Source organism: Malus domestica, chromosome 08 (genome assembly GCF_042453785.1).
Source record: "Malus domestica chromosome 08, GDT2T_hap1".
NCBI classification, from domain to species: domain Eukaryota; kingdom Viridiplantae; phylum Streptophyta; class Magnoliopsida; order Rosales; family Rosaceae; genus Malus; species Malus domestica.
The window spans coordinates 18,187,554-18,213,535 of record NC_091668.1 but is presented as its reverse complement, the minus strand read 5'-3'; the positions used below and the strand labels follow the sequence as shown (position 1 = coordinate 18,213,535).

At 37.0% G+C, this 25,982-nt stretch overlaps 1 protein-coding gene and 2 long non-coding RNA genes across 3 annotated transcripts; 2 read left to right on the top strand and 1 right to left on the bottom strand.

Annotated features, from left to right (window-relative positions):
• Nucleotides 1–5,812: 5,812 nt before the first annotated feature.
• LOC139197932 (uncharacterized) lies at nt 5,813–9,042 on the bottom strand. The gene is made up of 4 exons (XM_070825999.1): nt 7,479–9,042; nt 7,262–7,392; nt 7,119–7,194; nt 5,813–7,035 (listed from the first exon to the last, which is right to left on the bottom strand). Exons 1-4 carry the CDS (start codon nt 9,010–9,012, stop codon nt 5,876–5,878), a joined length of 2,901 nt encoding a protein of 966 aa, XP_070682100.1. The 5' UTR covers nt 9,013–9,042; the 3' UTR covers nt 5,813–5,875.
• Nucleotides 9,043–10,435: 1,393 nt separating this feature from the next.
• LOC139198413 (uncharacterized) lies at nt 10,436–12,823 on the top strand. Its single transcript, XR_011583874.1, has 5 exons — nt 10,436–10,645; nt 10,729–10,888; nt 10,994–11,062; nt 11,761–11,819; nt 12,758–12,823. It is a non-coding gene; the product is annotated as an uncharacterized lncRNA (long non-coding RNA).
• Nucleotides 12,824–16,970: 4,147 nt separating this feature from the next.
• LOC139198412 (uncharacterized) lies at nt 16,971–19,358 on the top strand. The gene is made up of 5 exons (XR_011583873.1): nt 16,971–17,180; nt 17,264–17,423; nt 17,529–17,597; nt 18,296–18,354; nt 19,293–19,358. It is a non-coding gene; the product is annotated as an uncharacterized lncRNA (long non-coding RNA).
• Nucleotides 19,359–25,982: the final 6,624 nt, after the last annotated feature.

Here is a 25,982-nt window from a genome sequence, read left to right as displayed (position 1 = left end):
CGTGCCAAGGAAAAAACATAAACCGTAAAATGGCAACCCTTGCGCGACGAATCACCTGGGTTTCGTTACGTAAAGGTATATTTATGATTTAAGGTATAAAATTTGTAGGGCAAAATATAAAGATGAGGGGCGTGACATATTTAATTCCTTTGAAAATTTTTGCCGTCTCCAAAATCAATTTAAACAATCCGTCTCTCAAACTTGTTTGTATATACTCTGAGATCGCATACGCCAAAAATCACCAAAAACAAACGTTCGGAGCTTTGGTAAAGGGATGAAATTCTTCAATGGTTAGAAACGAAAAATCACGATTTAATAGTATTTTAGCTCCGATTTGATGATTTTTAACAACTATACTCCTTGATCACAAAAGAATACAATGAACAAATTCGATCATCAATTTCAAATATTTACACTAGTGGATACCACAAAATCTTATATTCAACTTAATGAAACTGTATAATAAACTCTAAGTGTGTGTTGAATCTATTGTTTTGACCGGATACGCATTCTACGAAACTAGTGTTGAATCATCAAAAACATTTTCGGGAATTAGAAGGTTACAAACAAAAAATCACAATTTAACGGCTTATGACCTTTGATTTTGATGAGTTTTTCTAATGACCCTAATTGAGAGTAAAACCATAGATTTTAGAGATCTGATCATTGGACCCGTTTGAAATTAAATTTAAAAAGTAAGGAATTTTATTTTTATTTTTATTTTTTTATTTTTGATGTTTTCTTGACGCAATAGGTGCAAATAGTTGGGCAAACATACATAGGTTCGTCAGGCAACACTGTTAAATTTGTTGGGCAAACTCTAAAATTTCCCCCTAATTATTTCCGAAAAATCAAATTTGCCCAAGAATAAAAGGTTGCCCCAACGAAATATTCCAAAATCTTGTCAGGTAAACTTTATTTTCCACCATTTTTTCATCAAAATCAAATTGTTTTAAACAACCTTTCCCCGACGAACATTTGAAGTTTGCTCGACGAAATTTTAGGGTTTTGAACATGTGTCATATTTTTTAAACCTTTGCCCGACAAACCATTCTATCGGGCAAAGGTATGAATAGTTATAACTTGAAAGGCCTTCTTCCTTCATCTTCCTCCTCACGCCACTCAACCTGGAATCTTTCTTTCTCTCTCTCTCTCTCTCTCTCTCTCTCTCTCTCTCTTTTTCTCATATGAAAATGCTTAGATGGATGTGTAGGCACACAAGAAATGATAGGATTAAGAACGAGGATGTCTGAAATAAAGTAGGAGTGCCACAACTGAAGATAAGATGAGAGAAAATTGGTTAAGGGGGTTTGGACACATGAATTGAAGACATACAAATGCTCAGTTTAGAAGATACGACTATGAGACAGAAACTTAAGTAAAAATGGGTCGAGGAAGACCTACGTAAACTTGGAAAGAGATTTTGAGAAAGGATGTGGAGTATTTGGAGCTAACGAAAGACTTGACGCAAAATAGAGTGTATGGTGTTCTAGTCGATTGTGAATTGAAACTTGAAGACTGGTGATTGCTAATCTTCAATGCTTTTACAAACCATGAGTGACACCTAGCATTATGTTGTGGCTACCAAAGCTAAGTAGAAAAGGTGGAGAATCTATTCAGTTTGAGATTACAATGCAATATGGTACTTCTCTATATCACACTTGATCACTTTATTTGGATGATAGCTTATTCATGTCTACTATCCAATGTCATCCTCTTGTTTATATGATTACTTTGAAGGTGATTTGGTATGTACTTCCAAAATTGTATTCGTGTGCTATGGCCATAGACTTTTAATCATATTATAGACTATTCTCCCTCAACAGTTTGAAGGTTATAGATCACTTATTGTACACTCACATGCCTCTATGACTAGGTAGCTTAATCCCGACGATGTCATGAACACCCTCTCTATTGGAATACCTTTAACATAGTCAAAGATCAAGGACATAACCATAAGACTACTATGTTGTCTCAGGTCAAAGGACTATTTTGCATTATCCCAACTAGTGAATTCCCCTATGACATGAATATGAGAAAACCTGGTTGATTGTTTTCAGTGGACTCACTCTCTATTGAGCACCTACATACTTGTTTGGTGTCATTAACACCAATGACTCGAGACCAATCATTCTCTAGAGAGAAGACATATTAAGTACTAATATATCCAGATTGTCAAAACCCAATTGGCAATCCTATGATCAGGAACATTTAGGATATGTGTATGAAAGAGAAAGGTCTCATGAATCTAACATCTTTAGATTGCATTCTCTTAATTACATATTCCTTGGACTTATTGTTCAAGCGTATAACATCTAATCAGATAGTTTTAAACAATAATCATTGCCATTATCTTAAACTAGATTAGTTTAATATGTGAATGTTCGTAAAGTATCATCTCATGATTGGCTTTAGAGCATATTTCCAACAAATTCGGTATCGTCAAACCAAACCCAAATTATACACACACACACACACACACATGCACTCTGAAACCCATTTTTGCCTAAAACATTGTACATTGAACAGTGTGCATCCTATTTTGCCCCCACTTGTTTGGATGAGGAAATTTAAGATTATTAAAGAATTTTAAAATGACATAAATTGAAATTATGGAATTTTATTTTTTAGAATTTGTGAATTTTTTTGTTTGGGTAACGTAAAAAACAATGAAATTTGAATCCGAAATTTGTTATTTTTAAACTCTCGCTCATAGAAATTTAGAAATGACACATATTTAAATAAAATTTAAACTTGGGAATTCGAGATCCCAAATTCCAAGTTTTTTTCCATGGGAAAATTCTAAATTTCTATGTTTATGAATCCAAAGGGAATTGGTGCATACCAATTTATAAATTGACTTTTGTCAAAATTTCAAGTTTATTTTCTTCATCACATAGTGTTAGAGCATCCCCAATGTAGGCTTTATCCTCCTTGAGACTACCACATTTGTAGCTCTAATGAAAATTTCATCCCTACTAGGACCATAAGAATGAGTACTCAAAAGATGAAAATCTTATTAGCTATCAAAAGTACACAATTTTTCTATTTTCAATCCATTTAACTGTTTTCCGCATTAATAAAAACAAACAAGCGTGCGTTTGACACATAAAGGAGATTAAGCAAATAAACACATATAATGGGCTACTAGGACTGTCACATCCCAGCCCGGGGCGGACCACTTCCCGGGCCTGCTCCACCACCGTAGCACGATATTGTCCGCTTTGGGCCTCGACCATGCCCTCACGGTTTTGTTTCTAGGAACTCACACGAGAACTTCCCAGTGGGTCACCCATCATGGGAGTGCTCTCGCGCGCTACTCGTTTAACTTCGGAGTTCCGATAGAACCCAAAGCTAGTGAGCTCCCAAAAGGCCTCGTGCTAGGTAGGGATGAGAATATACATTTAAGGATCACTCCCCTGGGCGATGTGGGATGTTACAATCCACCCCCTCAGGGGCCCGACATCCTCGTCGGTACACATCTGGCCAGGGATTGGCTCTGATACCATTTTTCACATCCCGGCCCGGGGCGGACCACTTCCCGGGCCTGCTCCACCACCGTAGCACGATATTGTCTGCTTTGAGCCCCGACCACGCCCTCACGGTTTTGTTTCTGGGAACTCACATAAGAACTTCCCAGTGGGTCACCCATCATGGGAGTGCTCTCGCGCGCTACTCGCTTAACTTCAAAGTTCCGATGGAACCCAAAGCCAGTGAGCTCCCAAAAGGCCTCGTGCTAGGTAGGGATGGGAATATACATTTAATGATCACTCCCCTGAGCGATGTGAGATGTTACAAGGACCATAAGAATGAGTACTCAAAAGATCAAAAGCTTATTGGGTGTCAAAAGTCATTTTTTCTATATGGAGTTCATTTGGATTGTTTTAGGTATTAATAAAAACAAACGAGCGTGAGTTTGACACCCATTGGAACTTAAGTGCATAAAAACATATAATGCGCTACAAGGACAAGAAGAATGAGTATTCAAAAGATCAAAAGTTGATTAGGCATCCAAAATACACAAATTTTCGATTTTCAATGCATTTGATTGTTTTCGGCATTAATAAAAACAAACGAGTGTTCATTTGACACCCATTGGAAATTAAGAAAAAAACACATATAATGTGCTACTCGGACCATACGAATGAGTACTGAAAATATCAAAAAGCTTATTGGCTATCAAAAGTACATAGCTTTTCTATTTGGAGGGCATTTTGACTGTTTTCGGCAATAATAAAAACAAACGAGTGTGCATTTAACATCCATTGGAACTTAAGGAAACAAACTCTATAATGTGCTACTAGGACCATAAGAATAAGTACTCAAAAGATCAAAAACTTATTGGTTGTCAAAAGTACACAGTTTCTATATTTGGAGTGCATTTGGACTATTTTCAGCATCAATAAAAATAAACGAGTGTGCGTTTGACACCTGTTGGAACTAAAGAAAATAAACACATATAATGTGCTACTAGGACCATAAGAATGAGTACTCAAAAGCTTATTGGCTGTCAAAAGTACATAGCTTTTCTATTTGGAGTTGGATTGTTTTCGACATTAATAAAAACAAACGAGTGTGCGTTTCACACCCATTGGAACTTAAGAAAATAAACTTGTATAATGTGTTACTAGGACCTTAAGAATGAGTCCTCAAAAGATCAAAAGCTTAATGGGTGCTAAAAGTACACAATTTTTTCTATTTGGAGTGCATTTGGGCTATTTTCGGCATTAATCAAAATAAATGAGCGTACATTTGGCACCCATTGGAACTTAAGCAAATGAACAAGTATCATGTGCTACTAGGGCTATAATAATTAGTCCAAAAATCAAAAGCTTATTAACTGTCAAAAGCACTCAATTTTTCTATTTTCAATGCAACTGATTGTATTTGGCCTTAACAAAAGCAAATAAGCGCTTTTGACACCCATTGGAATTAAGAAAATAAAAACATATAATGTTCTAGTAGGACCAGAAGAATGAATACTCAAAAGATTAAAAGCTTATTTGGTGTTAAAAGTGCCCAATTTTTCTATTTTGAGTCCATTTGTACTGTTTACGGCATTAATAAAAACAAACGAGCACACAATTGAGAAGCATTGGAACTTAAGGGAATAAACACATATAATGCGCTACTAGGGCTATAAGAATGAGTACTCAAAAGATCAAAAGATTATCGGCTGTCAAAAGAACACAAATTTTCTATTTTCAATGCATTGACTATATTCGGCATTAACCAAAACAAGCCAGTGTGCATTTGACCATCATTGGAACTTAAGAAAATAAACACATATAATGCGCTATTGGGACCATAAGAATGAGCACTCAAAAGATCAAAAGCTTATTGCATGTCAAAGTAAACAGTTTTTCTATTTGGTGTGCATTTGGACTGTTTTTAGCATTAATAAAAACAAACGAGCGTGCATTTGATACCCTTTGGAACTTAGTAGAATAAAAACATATAGTGCACTACTAAGACAAGAAGAATGAGTACTGAAAAAGGTTATTGGGTGTTAAAAGCAAGGAAGAAAATATCGGTGATATCGGAAATATCGGTAGTCCGAAAACACGGAAATATCGATGGAAATATCGGTAAAATATCAATATCGATAAAAATTACATGGAAACCACGGAAATTGTAAGAAAAACTTGGAAATTTGTATTGAAACTTTGTAGGATGTTTATTTAGTCAATTATCTATTAGTTTATCACAAAAAATTGGAAGGAAATGCATTGCATGATGGATTTAACATTATCAAGTTGATTATATAGCGATCTGACAAATATTATGAGTGTAGAAAATATGTAGTAATTAATGAAAGAAGTCTAAACACACCATAATCATTTATATATAATGAATTAGTACAATATTTTACACTTTAGTACCACATAGAGTTCCTATGAGGTTCAAATTTGTCACTATCTTCATCATCTCTATGTGTAGAATGAGTGTATTGTGAAGAGTAGTTATCAAATGATAAATCCCCAAAATAGTTTTGCATGTAATTGTTAATATGCCACCCATATGGATCCGAGATTGGTTGAGGTTGTCCATAAGAAAAATCATTTGAAGATTGAGGCTGGGATTGATTCCATGAGTCGCTCGATTCCATCCCAACAGGAATGGGATATGAAGGGTAGGGAAATGGTTGGTTATGAGTATAACCATAGTTACTACTTCCCAATCCAAAAGAGTCTGAAGTTCTAGATAACGAGTCATCTTCTTGACTTGACAAAATCCCTTTGCCTCTTTCTCTGCGAGTATAGTCCTTCCCTATGGCACCAATTCCTGGTCCTGCCCGCCTACTGCCATGGTCATCATCTTGTGTTGCATGCGTGAAGTTTGCCTCACCAGTGAAGGGGCTCATATATCCGGGAGGTGGTGGTCCATAATAGTTTCCATATCCACCACCACTACCTCCAGCTCCACTACCTCCAGCTCCACTATTTCCTTCATCATTCCCACCTCCTGTGGTAGGTGAGTCTCCTGATCTTGTACTAGAGCTATCATTAGTATCAGCACGATGTTGTGGTTGTGTAGGATTGGAAAAAGGTGGAATTCCAGTGTTGCTTGGCATTGGGTGCAAAAGTTCTTCGAAAGAGTCAGCGCTGCTAGATCCCACCTCCTCCTCTAATACTCTTTCTACATTTATCCCTTCATTACGTGCTTCTTCAGCAACTCTGGGAGCTGGGTTGCCTTCATCATCATCTAAATGAAGAGGTCTAATCCATTGAAAAAGTTGGTTACCCTCCGTATCATCATCTTCACCAACAATATCAAACACATCTAGTGGGTCACCACGGTCGACATGATCGATTTCTGCTTCCTTATCTCGAATTTGAAGCTTCATGTTGTAGTAGCAATAAACTAATTTTTCCAAGCTACTATGAGCCAACTTATTTCTTTGCTTTGTATGGATGAGTGCAAATGTGCTCCAATTTCTTTCACAAGCTGATGAGGAAGCTGTTTGTGATAATACTTTTATTGCTAACTTTCTCACAGTTGGTGCATCGGTCCCATACATGATCCACCATTCAGCTACAATGAAAAATAATGTTGATAAGCTTAATAACTCCAACAAATTCTATTATAAACTTATAGTGAAATATGTTTATACTCACTAGGAGACATATTTGTTCGAGCAGCAACTGATGTTGGTTCTCCAAATGTTCTTCTTGCATCTTTAAACCATGTTAGCTGAATACAATAAATTGTGTTAGTTTAATCCAACAAAGTAATTATTATAATTTAAGTAATTGTGTACCTCATTTCCAAATTGGCCAACTGCTGGTGATGCAGGGTCTAATTTAGAGTATACATTATGTACAGCACGTATAAGGGTACCATCATCTCCAACACCGGGTCTGTATTGGTATCGGGGATTCAAATAATATGCTGTTCAAAGAAACACATACTCTAATAAGATAAATAATACTTATGCAACTAAAGAAATGAATTGCAAATTATGACATAATTTATACCTGCTGCATGCAAATCGTGGTATAATGTTTTATACCATCGGTCTTCAATTATTTTTACGACCCACCTTGCACCATGTTTTCTTTCCAATTCATCCTTCACTACACGCATCAACTCATATACAGCCCCCATAGTAGGATACACTTCTGTGTCAACGATCCGTAAAACTTTGTAAAGAGGTTCAAACACTTGACACACATGTTCTGTTTGACTCCAAAAAGCATGATCAAGCACTATACTTTCCACCAAACGACCTGTATTTGAGCGGCTAAAATTGTGGTTGGCCCAATCATCACTGGTGAATAGTTGCTTCAACCCTGCTTTCTTCTTGAGTAGGCTGTTTAATGCAATATAGTTGGTGGCGAATCGAGTGGTAGCTGGACGAATAATTTCTCCTCTGCAAAATTCACGCATCTTTGCCAACAACCAACCGTGATTGTAAATATAATTAGTGATCGTTCTAGCTCTTTTGACCACAGTAGCAACATTCTCTCTCTTCCCCATTGCCTCAAACATAAGATCAATACAATGTGCTGCACATGATGTCCAAAACACATTATGATGCTTCATTAACTTTTTTCCAGCTTTGACAAATGCAGAACCGTTGTCGGTCACGACTTGGACAACATTATGCTCTCCCACCTCCATGATTACATCCCTCAATAATTTGTAAATATACTTGTAATTCTTTATATGGTCTGAAGCATCAACAGACTTCAAAAAAATTGTCTTGCCCTTGGAGTATACCATGAAGTTGATGATAGATAATCTGGTCGGGCCGGTCCATCCGTCACACATGATTGTGCAACCATTAGTTTCCCACTTTGACCTCAACTTGTTAACATACTCGCCAATGTCTTTATACTCCATATCCAAATATTTGTTTCTTATCTCATAGGGAGTGGGAGGTTGTACTCCAACACCGGCCTGTTGACATCCCACTACCATATTTTTGAAATGATGTGATGAAGCCTTCGCAGCAGGGACATTTTCATAGATAAAGAACTTGCTAATTAGACGCCCCATTCCCTCCTTCACATTACCTCCCTTGAAATAACTCCAAACACTCTTTTGACGTGCGTTGGATGACTTATATAAACTTGGGGCTATTGGTGGTGTTGGTTGTGATTCTCTAAGACTGCCTCCCCGTCTCATTTGTGCACCACCACTTGTCCCGGAACCTTGTCCCCTATTAGGAATTTTATGAAGGTGTTCTCTTTCCCATGCTGACTGTTTGGAGGCACGTAATGCTTGTTTCAAACTGCGTCGTTCTTCAGGTCCCATGTCATCATCACATTCGTCCTCATCGTCATCATCATCACTGTCAACTGCTTGGCCATAGACTTCTCCCCGTAGCCCAGCTCGAATATTTTCCATTCCTTGTGTCATCTTTTCCTTCTGCTGTTTTTTATTTTTTAATAATGTGCTGATGAATGCCTTCACTTCTGGGGGGACATTATCGCATCGTTGGACATTTTTTGATGGATCTAATCCACTAAGATGGTACTTAAGTCGTGTCACTCCACCACTCTTCATTACCCGACCACAATATTTGCAAATTGTGCCATGTTTGTTTCCGTCTATTGGGTCACCATGTTCCCAAGCTGGATCACGTTTACTAGCTCCAATAGACATCTTAAACGTACCTACATTTAATTTGATAAAACCTAATATTAATGAATAATAATCCAATTTGATAAAAAAATAATCACTGATGAATAATAATCCAATTTGATAATAATAATAAAAAACCTAATATTAATGAATAATAATCCAAATTGAAAAAAAAATAATCCTAATATAAAACATAGTGATGAATAATATTCCAATTTGAGAATAAAAAAAAACCTAATATTAATGAATAATAATCCAATTTGATAAAAAAAATTAATCCTAATATAAAACATAGTGATGAATAATAATCTAATATAATGAATAATCCAATTTGATAATAATCCAATTTAATGAATAATCCAATTTGAGAATAATAAAAAACCTAATATTAATGAATAATAATCCAATTTGATAAAAAAAATAATCCTAATATAAAACATAGTGATGAATAATAATCTAATTTAATGAATAATCTAATTTGAGAATAACAATAATATAAATATAAGTTAGGAAGGGCTTAATAAAAAGTTGTACACATGCTTTCTAATCTAACCTCCGACCAGGCTAACTAATATATTTCATATTAAATTCACAAACATGCAACTGAGATCCCCATGTTCTATTTTACTTTTTATTTTATTTTTTTGGTCTTAACTTAATATGAATGAATAATAAAAAACCTAATATTAATGAATAATAATCCAAATTGAAAAAAAAATAATCCTAATATAAAACATAGTGATGAATAATATTCCAATTTGAGAATAAAAAAAACCTAATATTAATGAATAATAATCCAATTTGATAAAAAAAATTAATCCTAATATAAAACATAGTGATGAATAATAATCTAATATAATGAATAATCCAATTTGATAATAATCCAATTTAATGAATAATCCAATTTGAGAATAATAAAAAACCTAATATTAATGAATAATAATCCAATTTGATAAAAAAAATAATCCTAATATAAAACATAGTGATGAATAATAATCTAATTTAATGAATAATCTAATTTGAGAATAACAATAATATAAATATAAGTTAGGAAGGGCTTAATAAAAAGTTGTACACATGCTTTCTAATCTAACCTCCGACCAGGCTAACTAATATATTTCATATTAAATTCACAAACATGCAACTGAGATCCCCATTGTCACAGCCCGTTCCGGAATTTTTAATTCCGAGGACGTGAAATTACGAAAATGCCCCTAATACGTGGCTAAGGTATAATTTTTACGTTCGTTATATCTAAGCTCTTAAAATTTGGTAAGTAGAGTGGAGACTTAGATTTAAATTTAGGTTAGAATTTTGTAGTTGGGGATTGGGTAGGATCCCACACCCCTCAATTCTCTCCCTCTTTCCCGTACCCTGTCTCTCTCTCTCAGTTCACTCTCTCTCTTCCCTCACGACTCTCTCTCACTCTCAGTTCTCTCTCTTCCTCTCCGACGCTCAACCTCACCCAAAACCACCTAAAACATAAACAAACGTCCAAGATAAGACCACATTTGGACTCCTGGAACTTCCACGATCACGTAGACACCAATTTCAGGTAAGTTTTACTTCGGAAAACCTAGATTCTAAACTCCCCGTGGAAGAGCACTGTTCATGATCTTCTAAATGACTACGTTTTAGGCTAAAACAAGATCACAGCGAGCTTAGTGAGGTCCCAAGGAAGCTCGGAGTGCTTCGTTGGAAGTTTTTGGACGTAAGAACACGGAGATCGACAAGCTCAAAGTTTGGCCGGAGCTTTCGAGGCGTTTTCCGGCGAATCCCCGGCGAGTTAGGCGTCGAGGTAGGTATCAATCTCTTCGTCTCGTCAAGTACTACAACTTTCCTTTTTGTTTCACTCAATTTCGTTGAGTATTGAAGAAGTTATACTCATTTGAAAAATATCCAGTTTCCGGCGACCTCCGAGGCTTTCGAGGCAGTTTCCGGCCAAACTACGGCGAACTAGGTGTTGGGAAAGGTACCATTCTCTTTGTCTCTTCAAGGGCTACAACTTTCGTTTTTGAATCACTTGATTTCGTTGAGAAATGACAAAGTTATGGCAATTTGAAAAACTGCCCAGAAAACGGCCGCCGGAAAAACCAGTCCGGCGACCCAAGGAAGAAGAAGGTGCTACAGTAAAAATAAAAAATAAAAAAAAAATTATTTTAAAAATATGTCGACGTCCGTGACGTCGAGTAGATCACTGTGGTATATTCATATACCTAAATTGAACACCGTATGAGAAAGTTATTGAAGATTGTTGGTTAGGTGTTCAAATAACGTTTTATAGTTTTCACATTTAGGTGAAAATGTGAATTGATGATCCGACCGTTGGATCGTCACCAAACTTTGATACGTTGTAATACGTAATATTTGAGGATTATTGGAACTTACGGATTGGGAATCCGAGTTACGGATCTTCCGGAATTGGAATTGTAAGTCCATAATATAAAATGTTAACCGTCACTTAGTTTTGGAAATTGACGGAGATCCGACCGTTGGATGGTAATGAAATTTTAGGATGTTGTCCTAGAGGTATAATGTGGACATCTGGAAGTTATGGATTTAAAATCTGAGTGGCAGATCTTCCGGATCGATCAACGTAGTGACGTATTTTATATAAGTTATATATTCTATCGATATGAATTCTGAGGTTGGATTTGATTACTATTCTAGGCGGCGATCGTCGTGACGCCTTGATGTGTGGTGCTAGGGAGTTGTTGGACGAACTCCAGGTGAGTGGGCAGTTTTGTTTTCCGTATATATATATACTTAACGTTTTCCCAGAAATTGAAAATGCATGAAATTATGTTTAAAATGAAATGCATATGAGTTATGTGGAAAAACGGGAAGTGAAATACCATGCATAGAATTGATATGAAAAGTATATAGAAATGTGAGTTGAAATGCCATGCATGAATTAATATATGATGCATATGTATGAATTGGTGCGGTGGACGCACAGGTAAGAATTGATTTATGATGCATATGTATGAAATGGTGCGGTGGACGCACAGATGAGTATTTAATTACTGTTATGATGATGATGATATATATTGAGCTCAAATCCTGCACCATGGTTTAGTGCTTATAGTATTCACCGCATCGCACGCTCGCCTTGGATCCAAGTAGATGCTAGTCGTACAGTCCACGCGGAGTGGGTACGACAGACCAGTCGCGAGAGTGTTAGTGAGATTCCGACTGGTGGGTGACCTTAGATTATGTGCACAGATGATTTATGAGAAGCACTAGAGCGTAACTTGTGTGCAGAAGGCCGGACGGGTCACAGAGGTGACTCCGGTAGAGTGATAATGATAGATTTTGAGCTCTAGGTTCAACCGTATAGGGCTATTAGAGGGCCTACGGTTGATTACTTTCTTGCACCTGATATGATTATGTTGATGCATTCATACCTTATTACTGTTGAGATGATGTGGCATGGCATAATTAATATGAGAAATGTTGAGATGACATGGCATGGCATGATTGATAAAGAGATAATGTTGAGATAGTAAAAATGAAGTTTTGAGAATATATATGTATATTTATATTTTACATTTCTGGGAAAGTATACAGGTTTTACGGAGAGGGGTTACAACGTTTTGAGAAATGTTTGGATTTGGAAAAGAATTGTTTTACTGACCCACTCAATTTTGGTTTTGCGCCCCTCCAGGTTCAGGAATCACAAAGGTGTGGTGACTACGAGGAATTCGACGGTGTTCTGACAGATTGGACAAAATTAGGACTCACCTTCGGGTGTATCAATTTAAATTGTATCTTAAAGCTTCCGTACTGTGCAAATGGTTACGTCACTCTCACGTGACGGCCAGCATGCCCTCCTTCGGGACGGGGTGTGTCAGTTGGTATCAGAGCATGGTTGCAATTTTGGACATCTTGAGAAGTTTATAGTGAATTCTGTCAGAACTACACCGCCTCGTAGCAAACCACGTAGTTAGAGGAATTTAGTCTCCCTGATTTAGCGGTTTGGGGGAAACTATTATTATGGTGATTCAGTATATTATCAAAATGGACATTTTAAGACGGGTTATGAGTTGAATTTGAATCACCTTATGAAATGATGAACCTGAGGGAGCGAAGTAACGGTTTAACCATTTGGAAAAGATGTTTCGGATTATGCAAGTCAAAGGAATCTTCCTTCTGACAAGGGGTCGAGATGACTACCTGGTTTGAGTTATGAACGTGTATCCTGATGGAAGCAGGAGTATTAATTGTTGTCACCGGAGGAACAGCCGATTTAAAATTGTTTAAGGACTTGTTTAAGGAAAAGTTTATCCCTCCGGCATTTATCGATGGTAGTAAACAAGAGTTTACAAATATGAGACAAGGAAGGTGATGATCGAGGGATATTATAGAAAGTTTTCAGACTTGCCTTGTTCCATCCAGATATTGTTGTTATTGGTGGAGATGTTATGTTGTTTTAAGCTGGGTGGCAAAAAGGGAAGTGGTATTTTGGGTGACCACTATCCATTATACTTCTTACCAGGAATATACGAGATGCTGTTGAGTCTTGAGGACTCTGAGAACATGATCAACGAGAATAAAGAAGAATAAGAAATGAATGGGAATTAAAAGAAGACGATAAAGTTAATTATTCGTCATATCAAGGAGATAGAAAGATTCAGAGCTTCGAAAGAAGTGAAGCTAAAGTTAATTCTTCCAGCTGAGTTTTTAATGTCGCTGGTCAGAATAAAAGTGATGGATATACTGGTAATCCCAGATATTTGAGACAAGGTGTTTCGAGTAAAGGAAATGTACCTTGTGCAGCAGGTACAAAAATTAACACTTTGGGAAGTGTGAAATTAATGAATGTGTTTATGTGAACAGAGGGGACACAGAATTGTGAATCGTCCCTAAAATCAGTTGTACCCAACAGTTTTCTATGACATCGTAGTATCGATTCAGCAGGTTTATGGACTTAGTAGTTTGGTCGGATTGACCGTGAGTACAGAGAGATTTGATGAGCTATATGTTCAGCCGTACAGACCATGAGAAGTGGATTCGATTGACACATGAGAAATTGGTGAGTTAGAGGCTCGGCCGTACCGACCACGCGGAGTGGATCCGGCCGACGTATTATTGAGATAAGAGTTGAATCAGCCGTATTGGTCATTCTAGTTGACTTCGGCTGATATATTTCTTATTATGTATGATATTACCTAGAGAATGGTAAATAAATGTAGTTGAGACGAGTGTGTGTATTTTGCATTGAGTAACAAAATAGTAATGTTATATCTTTGTGAGTGGTTGCCTACTTATCGAGACAACGATGATTTATCAGTATTGCAGGCTGCAGACCGTAATATTAATAACTCATTCGTGGATTCGTTAAGCAAGCAAACCGGTAGGTTATTTTATGTTAGTGTTGTACTTACTTAGAATGTTCAGTAATAATAAAGTATGTATTGGGTCAATTAATTTTATTCCATTAGAGTGATTGTTTATAGTTGTGACTAGATGAAATGTTACGGGAAACCAGTTACTTTCCATCGATCTGGATGACCAGAGATTACTTTTGTAAGTATGCAAAGTGGATTGAGTCAGGCCGTTATTTATGCTGTGAGAGCAAAGAGATTGTTTTCGAAAGGCTGTCAAAAAAATACTTAGCTCATGTGGTGTTAAATGATGTTGTTTGGAGTAGTGTGAATAATGTCGAAAGGGTTAGACTTTTCTTGATGTCTTCCCTGAAAGTATACCTGGATTGTCTTCAGGCAGAGATATGAGGTTCATTATTGATTTGTTGCCAGGTATAAATTTATATTGGAAATTGGTTCATGATGAGTTAAGGGAATTGGAAATTCAGTTGAAAGAATTGGTTGACAAAAGTTTCATTCAATCTAGTACAATACTTTTGAGGAGCCCCAGTTTGTTGATGAGAAAGAAAATGGATCCTGAGACTGTTCATTGATTATAGACAATGGAGTCGGGTAACGATTGAGAACCGTTATCCATGGTAATGTACTGATGTTTATTTAACCAGCTTAGAAGTAATTGCGAAGATTCAAAGATTGAATTGAGATCTGGTTACTACCAATTGAATATTATAAGTGACGTTGATCATAAGATGGTTTTCTGGACTTGTTATAGTCTTTATGAAGTTTGGTGATGCTATGTGGATACTCATGCTGTTTTATGAGTTGATGGATGAAGTATTCCAATAATGCCTTGATAGATTGATATCATTTTCATTGAAGATATGCTGGTATACTCTAAGCCTAGAGCAGAGCATGTTAGATATTTTAAGTTGATGTTACAAAGATTGAGAGAACGTTGGTTGTATGCTAAGTAGCAAATGCTAAAGTTAGATGAATCAAGTGGCATTCTAAGATTTGTTATATCTGTTTAAGGTATTCAAGTGAATCCTTAAAAGATAGCAGAAATTGAGAATTTGGAACAACCACGAGTCGTAATTGAGATTTGGAATTTCTTAGCTTACCAGGCTATCTTGGATGGTTGTGAAAGATTTTTCAGTCATTGCTTTGTCATTGACGAGACGGTTGAGAAAAGAGGTTATGTATGAGTGGGAAGGAAATTGTGAGCAAAGGATTCAACAACTGAAGTATTTCCTCACTCATGCACGTATTTTGGTATTCCCAGAGAATAGTGGTAATCATAAATTTTTAGTGATGTTTCTTGAATGGTATTGGAGGCATGTTGATGCAAATGTTAGGGTGATTGCATACGTTTCACGATAAATGGAATCTCATAAGATGAATTACCCTACTGGTGATTTGGAAGTCACGATTACCATTCTTGCTGTGAAGTTATGGAGACATTATATTTTAGTGGGAATGCAAGATTTTTTTTTACGAATCCAAAAAGTCTTCAATATCCATTACTCGGAAGGATTTTGATATGAGGCAGCGAAAATAAATTGTATTGCTTAATGAACATGATTGTACGATCAGGGGGATCATAAAGTTTGTTCTAGCTGAAGCACTTGGTGAGAAGACTACAGTAAGATTAATGTCTGGCACGTTTGCCAAGAGTATCATCTTGTGGATTGAAAACCAACGAAAAAAAAAAAAAAAAAAATAAGAATGGAAGATCGAGAAGAAGTTATACTTGTTAAGTAACAAGTTAGTACATTTACTCCAGTGTTGAGTAACAACCTTTCCCAGACAGTGCAACACTACTTATTTGTTTTATGGAAAAGAGAATTGGATTACGGAACTGCTAAGTTTCTTAAGTATGTTGGTTGTGCAGTTTCCGAAGTAACGCCATAAGGACCATGAAATGTGTCACGTGAGTCGGTTTTTGATGACTTGTGAATGGAATGTTTCTGGGTAGAGAAAGATTCGATCAAGAATGAGTTTTAGTAGACCCTGAGACTATGGATGAGTCTCCTCAAAGTATTCATGTGATTAAGTTAACCTAAAAGTAACCAGGAATGACAAAAGAGATCAAGAGATGGATATGCCACTAATCGAGTATATAAGGTAAATGGTTTTATATTTTCGAAGTGTTCACCATTGAAAAGTATAATATGGAGTGGAAAAAGAAGGTCCTGAGAATTAAGATAGAGTAAATGGTAAAAGTTTTGTGAAGGAAATCATTCAGTGGAAGAAAATTACGTGGGAGAAAGAGAATCGGATAAGAGAGATTTACCGAGGTTGGTATGAGTAGATGTTTGGATTGGTTGTGGAATTTCGGGGACGAAATTCTATAAGGAGGGAAGATTGTCACAGCCCGTTCCGGAATTTTTAATTCCGAGGACGTGAAATTACGAAAATGCCCCTAATACGTGGCTAAGGTATAATTTTTACGTTCGTTATATCTAAGCTCTTAAAATTTGGTAAGTAGAGTGGAGACTTAGATTTAAATTTAGGTTAGAATTTTGTAGTTGGGGATTGGGTAGGATCCCACACCCCTCAATTCTCTCCCTCTTTCCCGTACCCTGTCTCTCTCTCTCAGTTCACTCTCTCTCTTCCCTCACGACTCTCTCTCACTCTCAGTTCTCTCTCTTCCTCTCCGACGCTCAACCTCACCCAAAACCACCTAAAACATAAACAAACGTCCAAGATAAGACCACATTTGGACTCCTGGAACTTCCACGATCACGTAGACACCAATTTCAGGTAAGTTTTACTTCGGAAAACCTAGATTCTAAACTCCCCGTGGAAGAGCACTGTTCATGATCTTCTAAATGACTACGTTTTAGGCTAAAACAAGATCACAGCGAGCTTAGTGAGGTCCCAAGGAAGCTCGGAGTGCTTCGTTGGAAGTTTTTGGACGTAAGAACACGGAGATCGACAAGCTCAAAGTTTGGCCGGAGCTTTCGAGGCGTTTTCCGGCGAATCCCCGGCGAGTTAGGCGTCGAGGTAGGTATCAATCTCTTCGTCTCGTCAAGTACTACAACTTTCCTTTTTGTTTCACTCAATTTCGTTGAGTATTGAAGAAGTTATACTCATTTGAAAAATATCCAGTTTCCGGCGACCTCCGAGGCTTTCGAGGCAGTTTCCGGCCAAACTACGGCGAACTAGGTGTTGGGAAAGGTACCATTCTCTTTGTCTCTTCAAGGGCTACAACTTTCGTTTTTGAATCACTTGATTTCGTTGAGAAATGACAAAGTTATGGCAATTTGAAAAACTGCCCAGAAAACGGCCGCCGGAAAAACCAGTCCGGCGACCCAAGGAAGAAGAAGGTGCTACAGTAAAAATAAAAAATAAAAAAAAAATTATTTTAAAAATATGTCGACGTCCGTGACGTCGAGTAGATCACTGTGGTATATTCATATACCTAAATTGAACACCGTATGAGAAAGTTATTGAAGATTGTTGGTTAGGTGTTCAAATAACGTTTTATAGTTTTCACATTTAGGTGAAAATGTGAATTGATGATCCGACCGTTGGATCGTCACCAAACTTTGATACGTTGTAATACGTAATATTTGAGGATTATTGGAACTTACGGATTGGGAATCCGAGTTACGGATCTTCCGGAATTGGAATTGTAAGTCCATAATATAAAATGTTAACCGTCACTTAGTTTTGGAAATTGACGGAGATCCGACCGTTGGATGGTAATGAAATTTTAGGATGTTGTCCTAGAGGTATAATGTGGACATCTGGAAGTTATGGATTTAAAATCTGAGTGGCAGATCTTCCGGATCGATCAACGTAGTGACGTATTTTATATAAGTTATATATTCTATCGATATGAATTCTGAGGTTGGATTTGATTACTATTCTAGGCGGCGATCGTCGTGACGCCTTGATGTGTGGTGCTAGGGAGTTGTTGGACGAACTCCAGGTGAGTGGGCAGTTTTGTTTTCCGTATATATATATACTTAACGTTTTCCCAGAAATTGAAAATGCATGAAATTATGTTTAAAATGAAATGCATATGAGTTATGTGGAAAAACGGGAAGTGAAATACCATGCATAGAATTGATATGAAAAGTATATAGAAATGTGAGTTGAAATGCCATGCATGAATTAATATATGATGCATATGTATGAATTGGTGCGGTGGACGCACAGGTAAGAATTGATTTATGATGCATATGTATGAAATGGTGCGGTGGACGCACAGATGAGTATTTAATTACTGTTATGATGATGATGATATATATTGAGCTCAAATCCTGCACCATGGTTTAGTGCTTATAGTATTCACCGCATCGCACGCTCGCCTTGGATCCAAGTAGATGCTAGTCGTACAGTCCACGCGGAGTGGGTACGACAGACCAGTCGCGAGAGTGTTAGTGAGATTCCGACTGGTGGGTGACCTTAGATTATGTGCACAGATGATTTATGAGAAGCACTAGAGCGTAACTTGTGTGCAGAAGGCCGGACGGGTCACAGAGGTGACTCCGGTAGAGTGATAATGATAGATTTTGAGCTCTAGGTTCAACCGTATAGGGCTATTAGAGGGCCTACGGTTGATTACTTTCTTGCACCTGATATGATTATGTTGATGCATTCATACCTTATTACTGTTGAGATGATGTGGCATGGCATAATTAATATGAGAAATGTTGAGATGACATGGCATGGCATGATTGATAAAGAGATAATGTTGAGATAGTAAAAATGAAGTTTTGAGAATATATATGTATATTTATATTTTACATTTCTGGGAAAGTATACAGGTTTTACGGAGAGGGGTTACAACGTTTTGAGAAATGTTTGGATTTGGAAAAGAATTGTTTTACTGACCCACTCAATTTTGGTTTTGCGCCCCTCCAGGTTCAGGAATCACAAAGGTGTGGTGACTACGAGGAATTCGACGGTGTTCTGACAGATTGGACAAAATTAGGACTCACCTTCGGGTGTATCAATTTAAATTGTATCTTAAAGCTTCCGTACTGTGCAAATGGTTACGTCACTCTCACGTGACGGCCAGCATGCCCTCCTTCGGGACGGGGTGTGTCACCCATGTTCTATTTTACTTTTTATTTTATTTTTTTGGTCTTAACTTAATATGAATGAATAATAAAAAACCTAATATTAATGAATAATAATCCAAATTGAAAAAAAAAAATAATCCTAATATAAAACATAGTGATGAATAATATTCCAATTTGAGAATAAAAAAACCTAATATTAATGAATAATAATCCAATTTGATAAAAAAAATTAATCCTAATATAAAACATAGTGATGAATAATAATCTAATATAATGAATAATCCAATTTGATAATAATCCAATTTAATGAATAATCCAATTTGAGAATAATAAAAAACCTAATATTAATGAATAATAATCCAATTTGATAAAAAAAATAATCCTAATATAAAACATAGTGATGAATAATAATCTAATTTAATGAATAATCTAATTTGAGAATAACAATAATATAAATATAAGTTAGGAAGGGCTTAATAAAAAGTTGTACACATGCTTTCTAATCTAACCTCCGACCAGGCTAACTAATATATTTCATATTAAATTCACAAACATGCAACTGAGATCCCCATGTTCTATTTTACTTTTTATTTTATTTTTTTGGTCTTAACTTAATATGAATGAATAATAAAAAACCTAATATTAATGAATAATAATCCAAATTGAAAAAAAAAAATAATCCTAATATAAAACATAGTGATGAATAATATTCCAATTTGAGAATAAAAAAACCTAATATTAATGAATAATAATCCAATTTGATAAAAAAAATTAATCCTAATATAAAACATAGTGATGAATAATAATCTAATATAATGAATAATCCAATTTGATAATAATCCAATTTAATGAATAATCCAATTTGAGAATAATAAAAAACCTAATATTAATGAATAATAATCCAATTTGATAAAAAAAATAATCCTAATATAAAACATAGTGATGAATAATAATCTAATTTAATGAATAATCTAATTTGAGAATAACAATAATATAAATATAAGTTAGGAAGGGCTTAATAAAAAGTTGTACACATGCTTTCTAATCTAACCTCCGACCAGGCTAACTAATATATTTCATATTAAATTCACAAACATGCAACTGAGATCCCCATGTTCTATTTTACTTTTTATTTTATTTTTTTGGTCTTAACTTAATATGAATGAATAATAAAAAACCTAATATTAATGAATAATAATCCAAATTGAAAAAAAATTAATCCTAATATAAAACATAGTGATGAATAATAATCCAATTTGATAATAATCCAATTTAATAATAATCCAATTTAATGAATAGTCCAATTTGATAATAAGCCAATTTAATGAATAATCCAATTTAATGATTAATACTCCAATTTAACAATAATCCAATTTATTTGTTATTGTATAAATTACAATAATATAAATATAAGTTTGTAAACTTACCTTAAATATGGAACCCTTTGTGTTCAAGCTTTGGAATAGATCTGGAATGGCTTTGAAAATGGTAAGGGAAATAAAATAATAAATAACATTAAACACATTAAAATAATCCTAGGGAATAATTATACAACATTACTTAATTACTTAAAAAAAAATTAACATGTAATTGTTAACATTACTTAATTACCTACAAAAATTAACATGCAAGTATTAATTAGTTAAAAAAATTAACATACGAGTCCATACAAATTTATTTGTTGTTGTATACATTACAATAATATAAATATAAATTTGTAAACTTACCTTAAATATGGAACCCTTTGTGTTCAAGCTTTGGAATGGATCTGGAATGACTTTGAAAATGGTAAGGGAAGAAGAATAAACGAAATTGCTCTAAGGGAATGCCTCTGATACTCTAACTCTCATAAGGTTTTGCACATCCTCTGAGGGAATATAAGTATATAACAGAGAGTGGAACATGGTTTTGCCTGTGAAAGCATATCACAGACTCACAGTGATACACGGTTTCATTATTAAAGTTCTAATATTCGTTGTCCATTGTCTGCAATTGTAAAAAGTGATTGAAAAATTAGTGAGGTGAGTCAGATGGGGTCAATCAACCACAGAGGCACACACACAGACATGCTATTATTCGTTGTCCATTGTCTACAAATGTAAAAAGTGATTGAATAATTCATGAGGTGAGTCAGATGGGTCACTCAATCACATAGGCACACACGCACACAGACGTGCCATCACACACGCACACAACACACGCACACATATCACACACGCATACCCCTCTATCTCTCTCTCTCTCTCATTCTCGATCCTTCTCTCATCTTCTCTGAGTCGCGCCGGACCTCTCTTCTCCCCCTTCTCCATTCGACCCACACCCACACACATATCTCCCCCTTCTCCATTCGACCCACACCCACTCTCTTCTTCTCTGCCCTCGATCCTTCTCTCTTCTTCCTGCCCTCGATCCTTCTCTCTTCTCCCCCTTCTCCATTCGACCCACACCCACTCTCTTCTTCTCTGCCCTCGATCCTTCTCTCTTCTTCCTGCCCTCGATCCTGCCCTCGATCCTTCTCTCTTCTCCCCCTTCTCCATTCGACCCACACCCACTCTCTTCTTCTCTGCCCTCGATCCTTCTCTCTTCTCCCCCTTCTCCATTCGACCCACACACACACAGATCTCCCCCTTCTCCCACTCTCTCGATCCTTCGCTGCCGTTGATCGTGGGTCTGCCGAAGTCGAACATGGCTCAGTCGTCTCAGGTAAGATTCCATTGAAACCCTAACTTAGATGTGTTGAATCGTTGATGCATGCGTTGAAACCGTAACTTAGATGTGTTGAATCGTTGATGCATGCGTGAAATTTGAGGCTTATATGTGAAATTTAAGTTAAATTTCGTGTTTTTGCAAGGTTTTTGGGACGAAATGGGCTCGGGAACAGGCACACCATCTCCGGCGTTCTTCTTCGGCGTTCTTCTCCGGCGTTTTTGGGACGAAATCGGAGTCCGATTGCATTGTATTGTCGACATTTTTCGATATTTCCAAAATATCGCGATATTATCGATATTATCGATAATATCGCGATATTTGGCCGAAAACCCCACGGAAACCGGTTTAAATATCGCCGACCCAAAAAATCGATATTATCGGCGAAATATCGCCGATAATATCGATATTTAAATCTGTGGTTAAAAGTACATAGTTTTTCTATTTTGAGTTCATTTGCTATTTATGGCATTAATAAAAACAAGCGAGCGTGAGGTTGACAACCATTAGAAGTTAAGAAAATAAACACATACAATGTGCTACTAGGGCTATAAAAATGAGTACTCAAAAGATCAAAAGCTTATTGGCTATTAAAAGTGAATAATTTTTTTATATTTAATGCATTTGACTGTATTCGGCATTAATAAAAACAAAAGGGCGTGTGTTTGACACCTATTGGAACTTAAGAAAATAAACACATATAATGCGCTAGCAAGACCATAAGAATGAGTCATCAAAAGATCAAAAGCTAAAAGTGTAGACACGTAAATTTCGTTGCATATAAATCATGCATCACAAAGCTCCACGTGGCATATGACTCATCATAAATGGACAAGTCATCAGTGACATGTGTCACAAATCAAGCAAAGGAATAATAAAACTTCCCCAAAAGTCGGCAAAAGGGGGAAGAAATCCTTCAAAATTAGCAAGGGGACCAAATTACTCCCAAAACCGGAAAGAAAGCTAAAGCACCTTCATTAAACAAACAAGAATTGAAGATTGCTCGAAAAATAGGCAAGAAAGCCCTATAGATTTCGGCCAAGCAAAGGAAAATGGTTGAAATTAAGACACGAAACATGCCTAACTTCTCCCATGGACGAATCAAGACACAAATCAAAGCCAAATCCATCCAAAGGCAAGCTTTGACAAGTCTATAAATACAAGGTCCTCGAACAAGCATAAAAGTCGACAATTGCTACATTGAAGGGCCGAAATTCTCACAAAAGGAAAACCTCTGCCAAATCTTTGAAGATTAATATGCTGCCAAAGCTATCTTCGAAAAACGCACAACCAAAGCTGAAGCGTTATTTCAACCAAAGCCGAAGCATTAACTTGAGGAAAATTGTAAACAAATATTGTAACCTACAAATTCAAATCAATTCAAATCTACTTTGTACACGTGTTCTCGTTTCATTGGAATTTTTGTGTTTACAAATTTGGCACGCCTGGTTAGACATCTCTGTCTTTAAATCCGTAAAAAAGCACAAATGGCATGAAGAAAGGATTAAGCTATTCTCGCTACCAACGTAAAGAACAAGAGCATCATTGCCGCAAGTGGTGGCACTTTGGGCGTCACAACCTGAAGCAAGGCAAAAGCTCTTTTTGCTGTGCCTTCCACCCCTAGTCAACTCTAGCAAAAGAGCAAAAGCACCCGAGGCAAAAGGCCGTGATCACCCTGGCCTCACTAAGAGCGCCAAGGGAAGAAAGCCCGATGTGGTACTTCGAGTCGTTGACTTCCGATGCCAACTCAAGTAGCAGCTTGTATCCCGTAGCCATCCAAGTCATGACTACTGGTTTAACTTCAATAGAGGAGCAGCTAACACAAATAAGTGAAGCAATTGAAAGCTAACAAGGACCATTAAGGAAAAAACTTGCAAATTGCTACACTCATCAATCGCCTGGAGGCGCAGCACGGTAATGATGCTGACCTAAAGGTTAATCTACAAAAGAAGGAAACCGACGAGGATGACGAGCTTTCAATAGAAAAAGTTGAGGAGAAGTCGGACTAATCAACGATGCTCATAGGATCTCTCTCTGTCCAGTAGCTACAGGAGATGATCATTAGCACCATCAAGCCGCAGTATGAAGGAAGCTCGCATGATTCCGTGTTGTACTTAAAGCCATACTCCAAGAAGATTGATGCCTTGAGGATGCCAAGGGGTTACCAGCCGCTAAAATTCATGCATTTTGATGGAAAGAGCAATCCTAAACAACATATTGCCCATTTCGTTGAAACTTGCAAAAAAGCTAGGACGTGAGCTCGTTGAAAGGTAACGCATTTGACTGGTACACCAACCTTGAGCTTGAGTTCATCAACAGTTAGAACCAGCTTGAAAGGGAATTTCTCAACCGCTTCTACAACACTCGCCGAACCGTAAGCATGCTAGAGTTGACGAGTACAAATAAGTGGAAGGATGAACCTGTCGTTGACTACTTTAATAAATGACGCTTATTGAGTCTGGATTGCAAAGATTGTCTCTCTGAAACCTCCGCCATTAAGATGTGTGTTCAAGGCATGCACTGGGGGTAACATTACATCCCTCAAGGCATAAAGTTTAGAACATTTGAGGAGTTGACAACTCGTTTCCACGACATGGAGCTGAGTATCGCCAATCATGGGAAGAAGGGGCCGATCATGAACTTCAATAAGGATAAGGTGTTTGCCCCAAAGGTAGACAAGACGGGGAAATAGCCCGCTAAGGAAGCCTTTACCGTCAACACTACACCCATCAAGACCTCTTCCTCGCCCGTTAAGATCTCTTCCAAGAATAAAGTAAAGGAGATAAAGAGAGGTGAACCTTCTTGCACCCAAGATAGGTACAAAAACACCTTGAGGGAATTAGAGCAGAAGATGTACTGTTTTCTGGACTCTGATGTGGCCAGAATGCTAGACGACCTGTTGGAGAAGAAAGTAATCGAACTGTCTGAATGCAAGCACCCCGAAGAGATGAATCACATTAACGATCCTAGGTACTTCAAATACCATTGTATCGTGAGTCAATGGGTTGGCAAGTGCTTCGTCCTCAAAGAGCTCCTCATGAAGTTGGCATAAAAAGAGCAAATTGACCTTGACCTCGAAGACACGGTAGCAACACATACTATTACGATTGTGTTTGGATCCTTCTATCCCGTGCATTTTTAAGTGATGCATGCCCACTCTCGTCTATGCTCAAGTTGCACGACATATTCTGCCCAACCATTGCTAGGGGCAAGTGACCAAGATGCACGTATCGATGATGAAGAAGGATAGACCTTGGTGACCTACAAAAAGACAAGGAAGCCAAGACCAGAAGCCACATAGCCAAAGCTTGAGCAAGGGAGAAAGCACCGTCGCGGCAACAATAGGAAGCCCAAAAGAAACGTGCTGCTATGCCAATGTACGCTGGGGAACCCATAGAGCAAGAGCCACACATTCCCGTCTCCTTACACGAGTACTTCTCGAATGACTTTTTTCGACAATGCACTACCGTTGCTTGCCACATGGTTGAAATAGAGATAGAAGAGCCATCGAAAGGCAAAGCTATCACCATTGAGGAAGAGAAAACTCCAAACGCCTAAAGAAAGCATGTCAGCACACTTTAGCATCTAGGAAGCATTATGATTGCCTAAGGAGATGCGGAAAACACTAGTAGCGGTCTAAACGAGTCCTGCCGGTACACTTCGGCCGTATGAATATGCCACATACTATGTCACCCATGACAAAATCAACTTTATTGATGAAGACTTGCTGCTAGTGTCAAAGCCTCTCAACCATCATCTCTTCGTCTATAGGTACGTGAAGGAGCATAAAGTCAACTGCATGCTTGTCGGTGATGGATCAGCC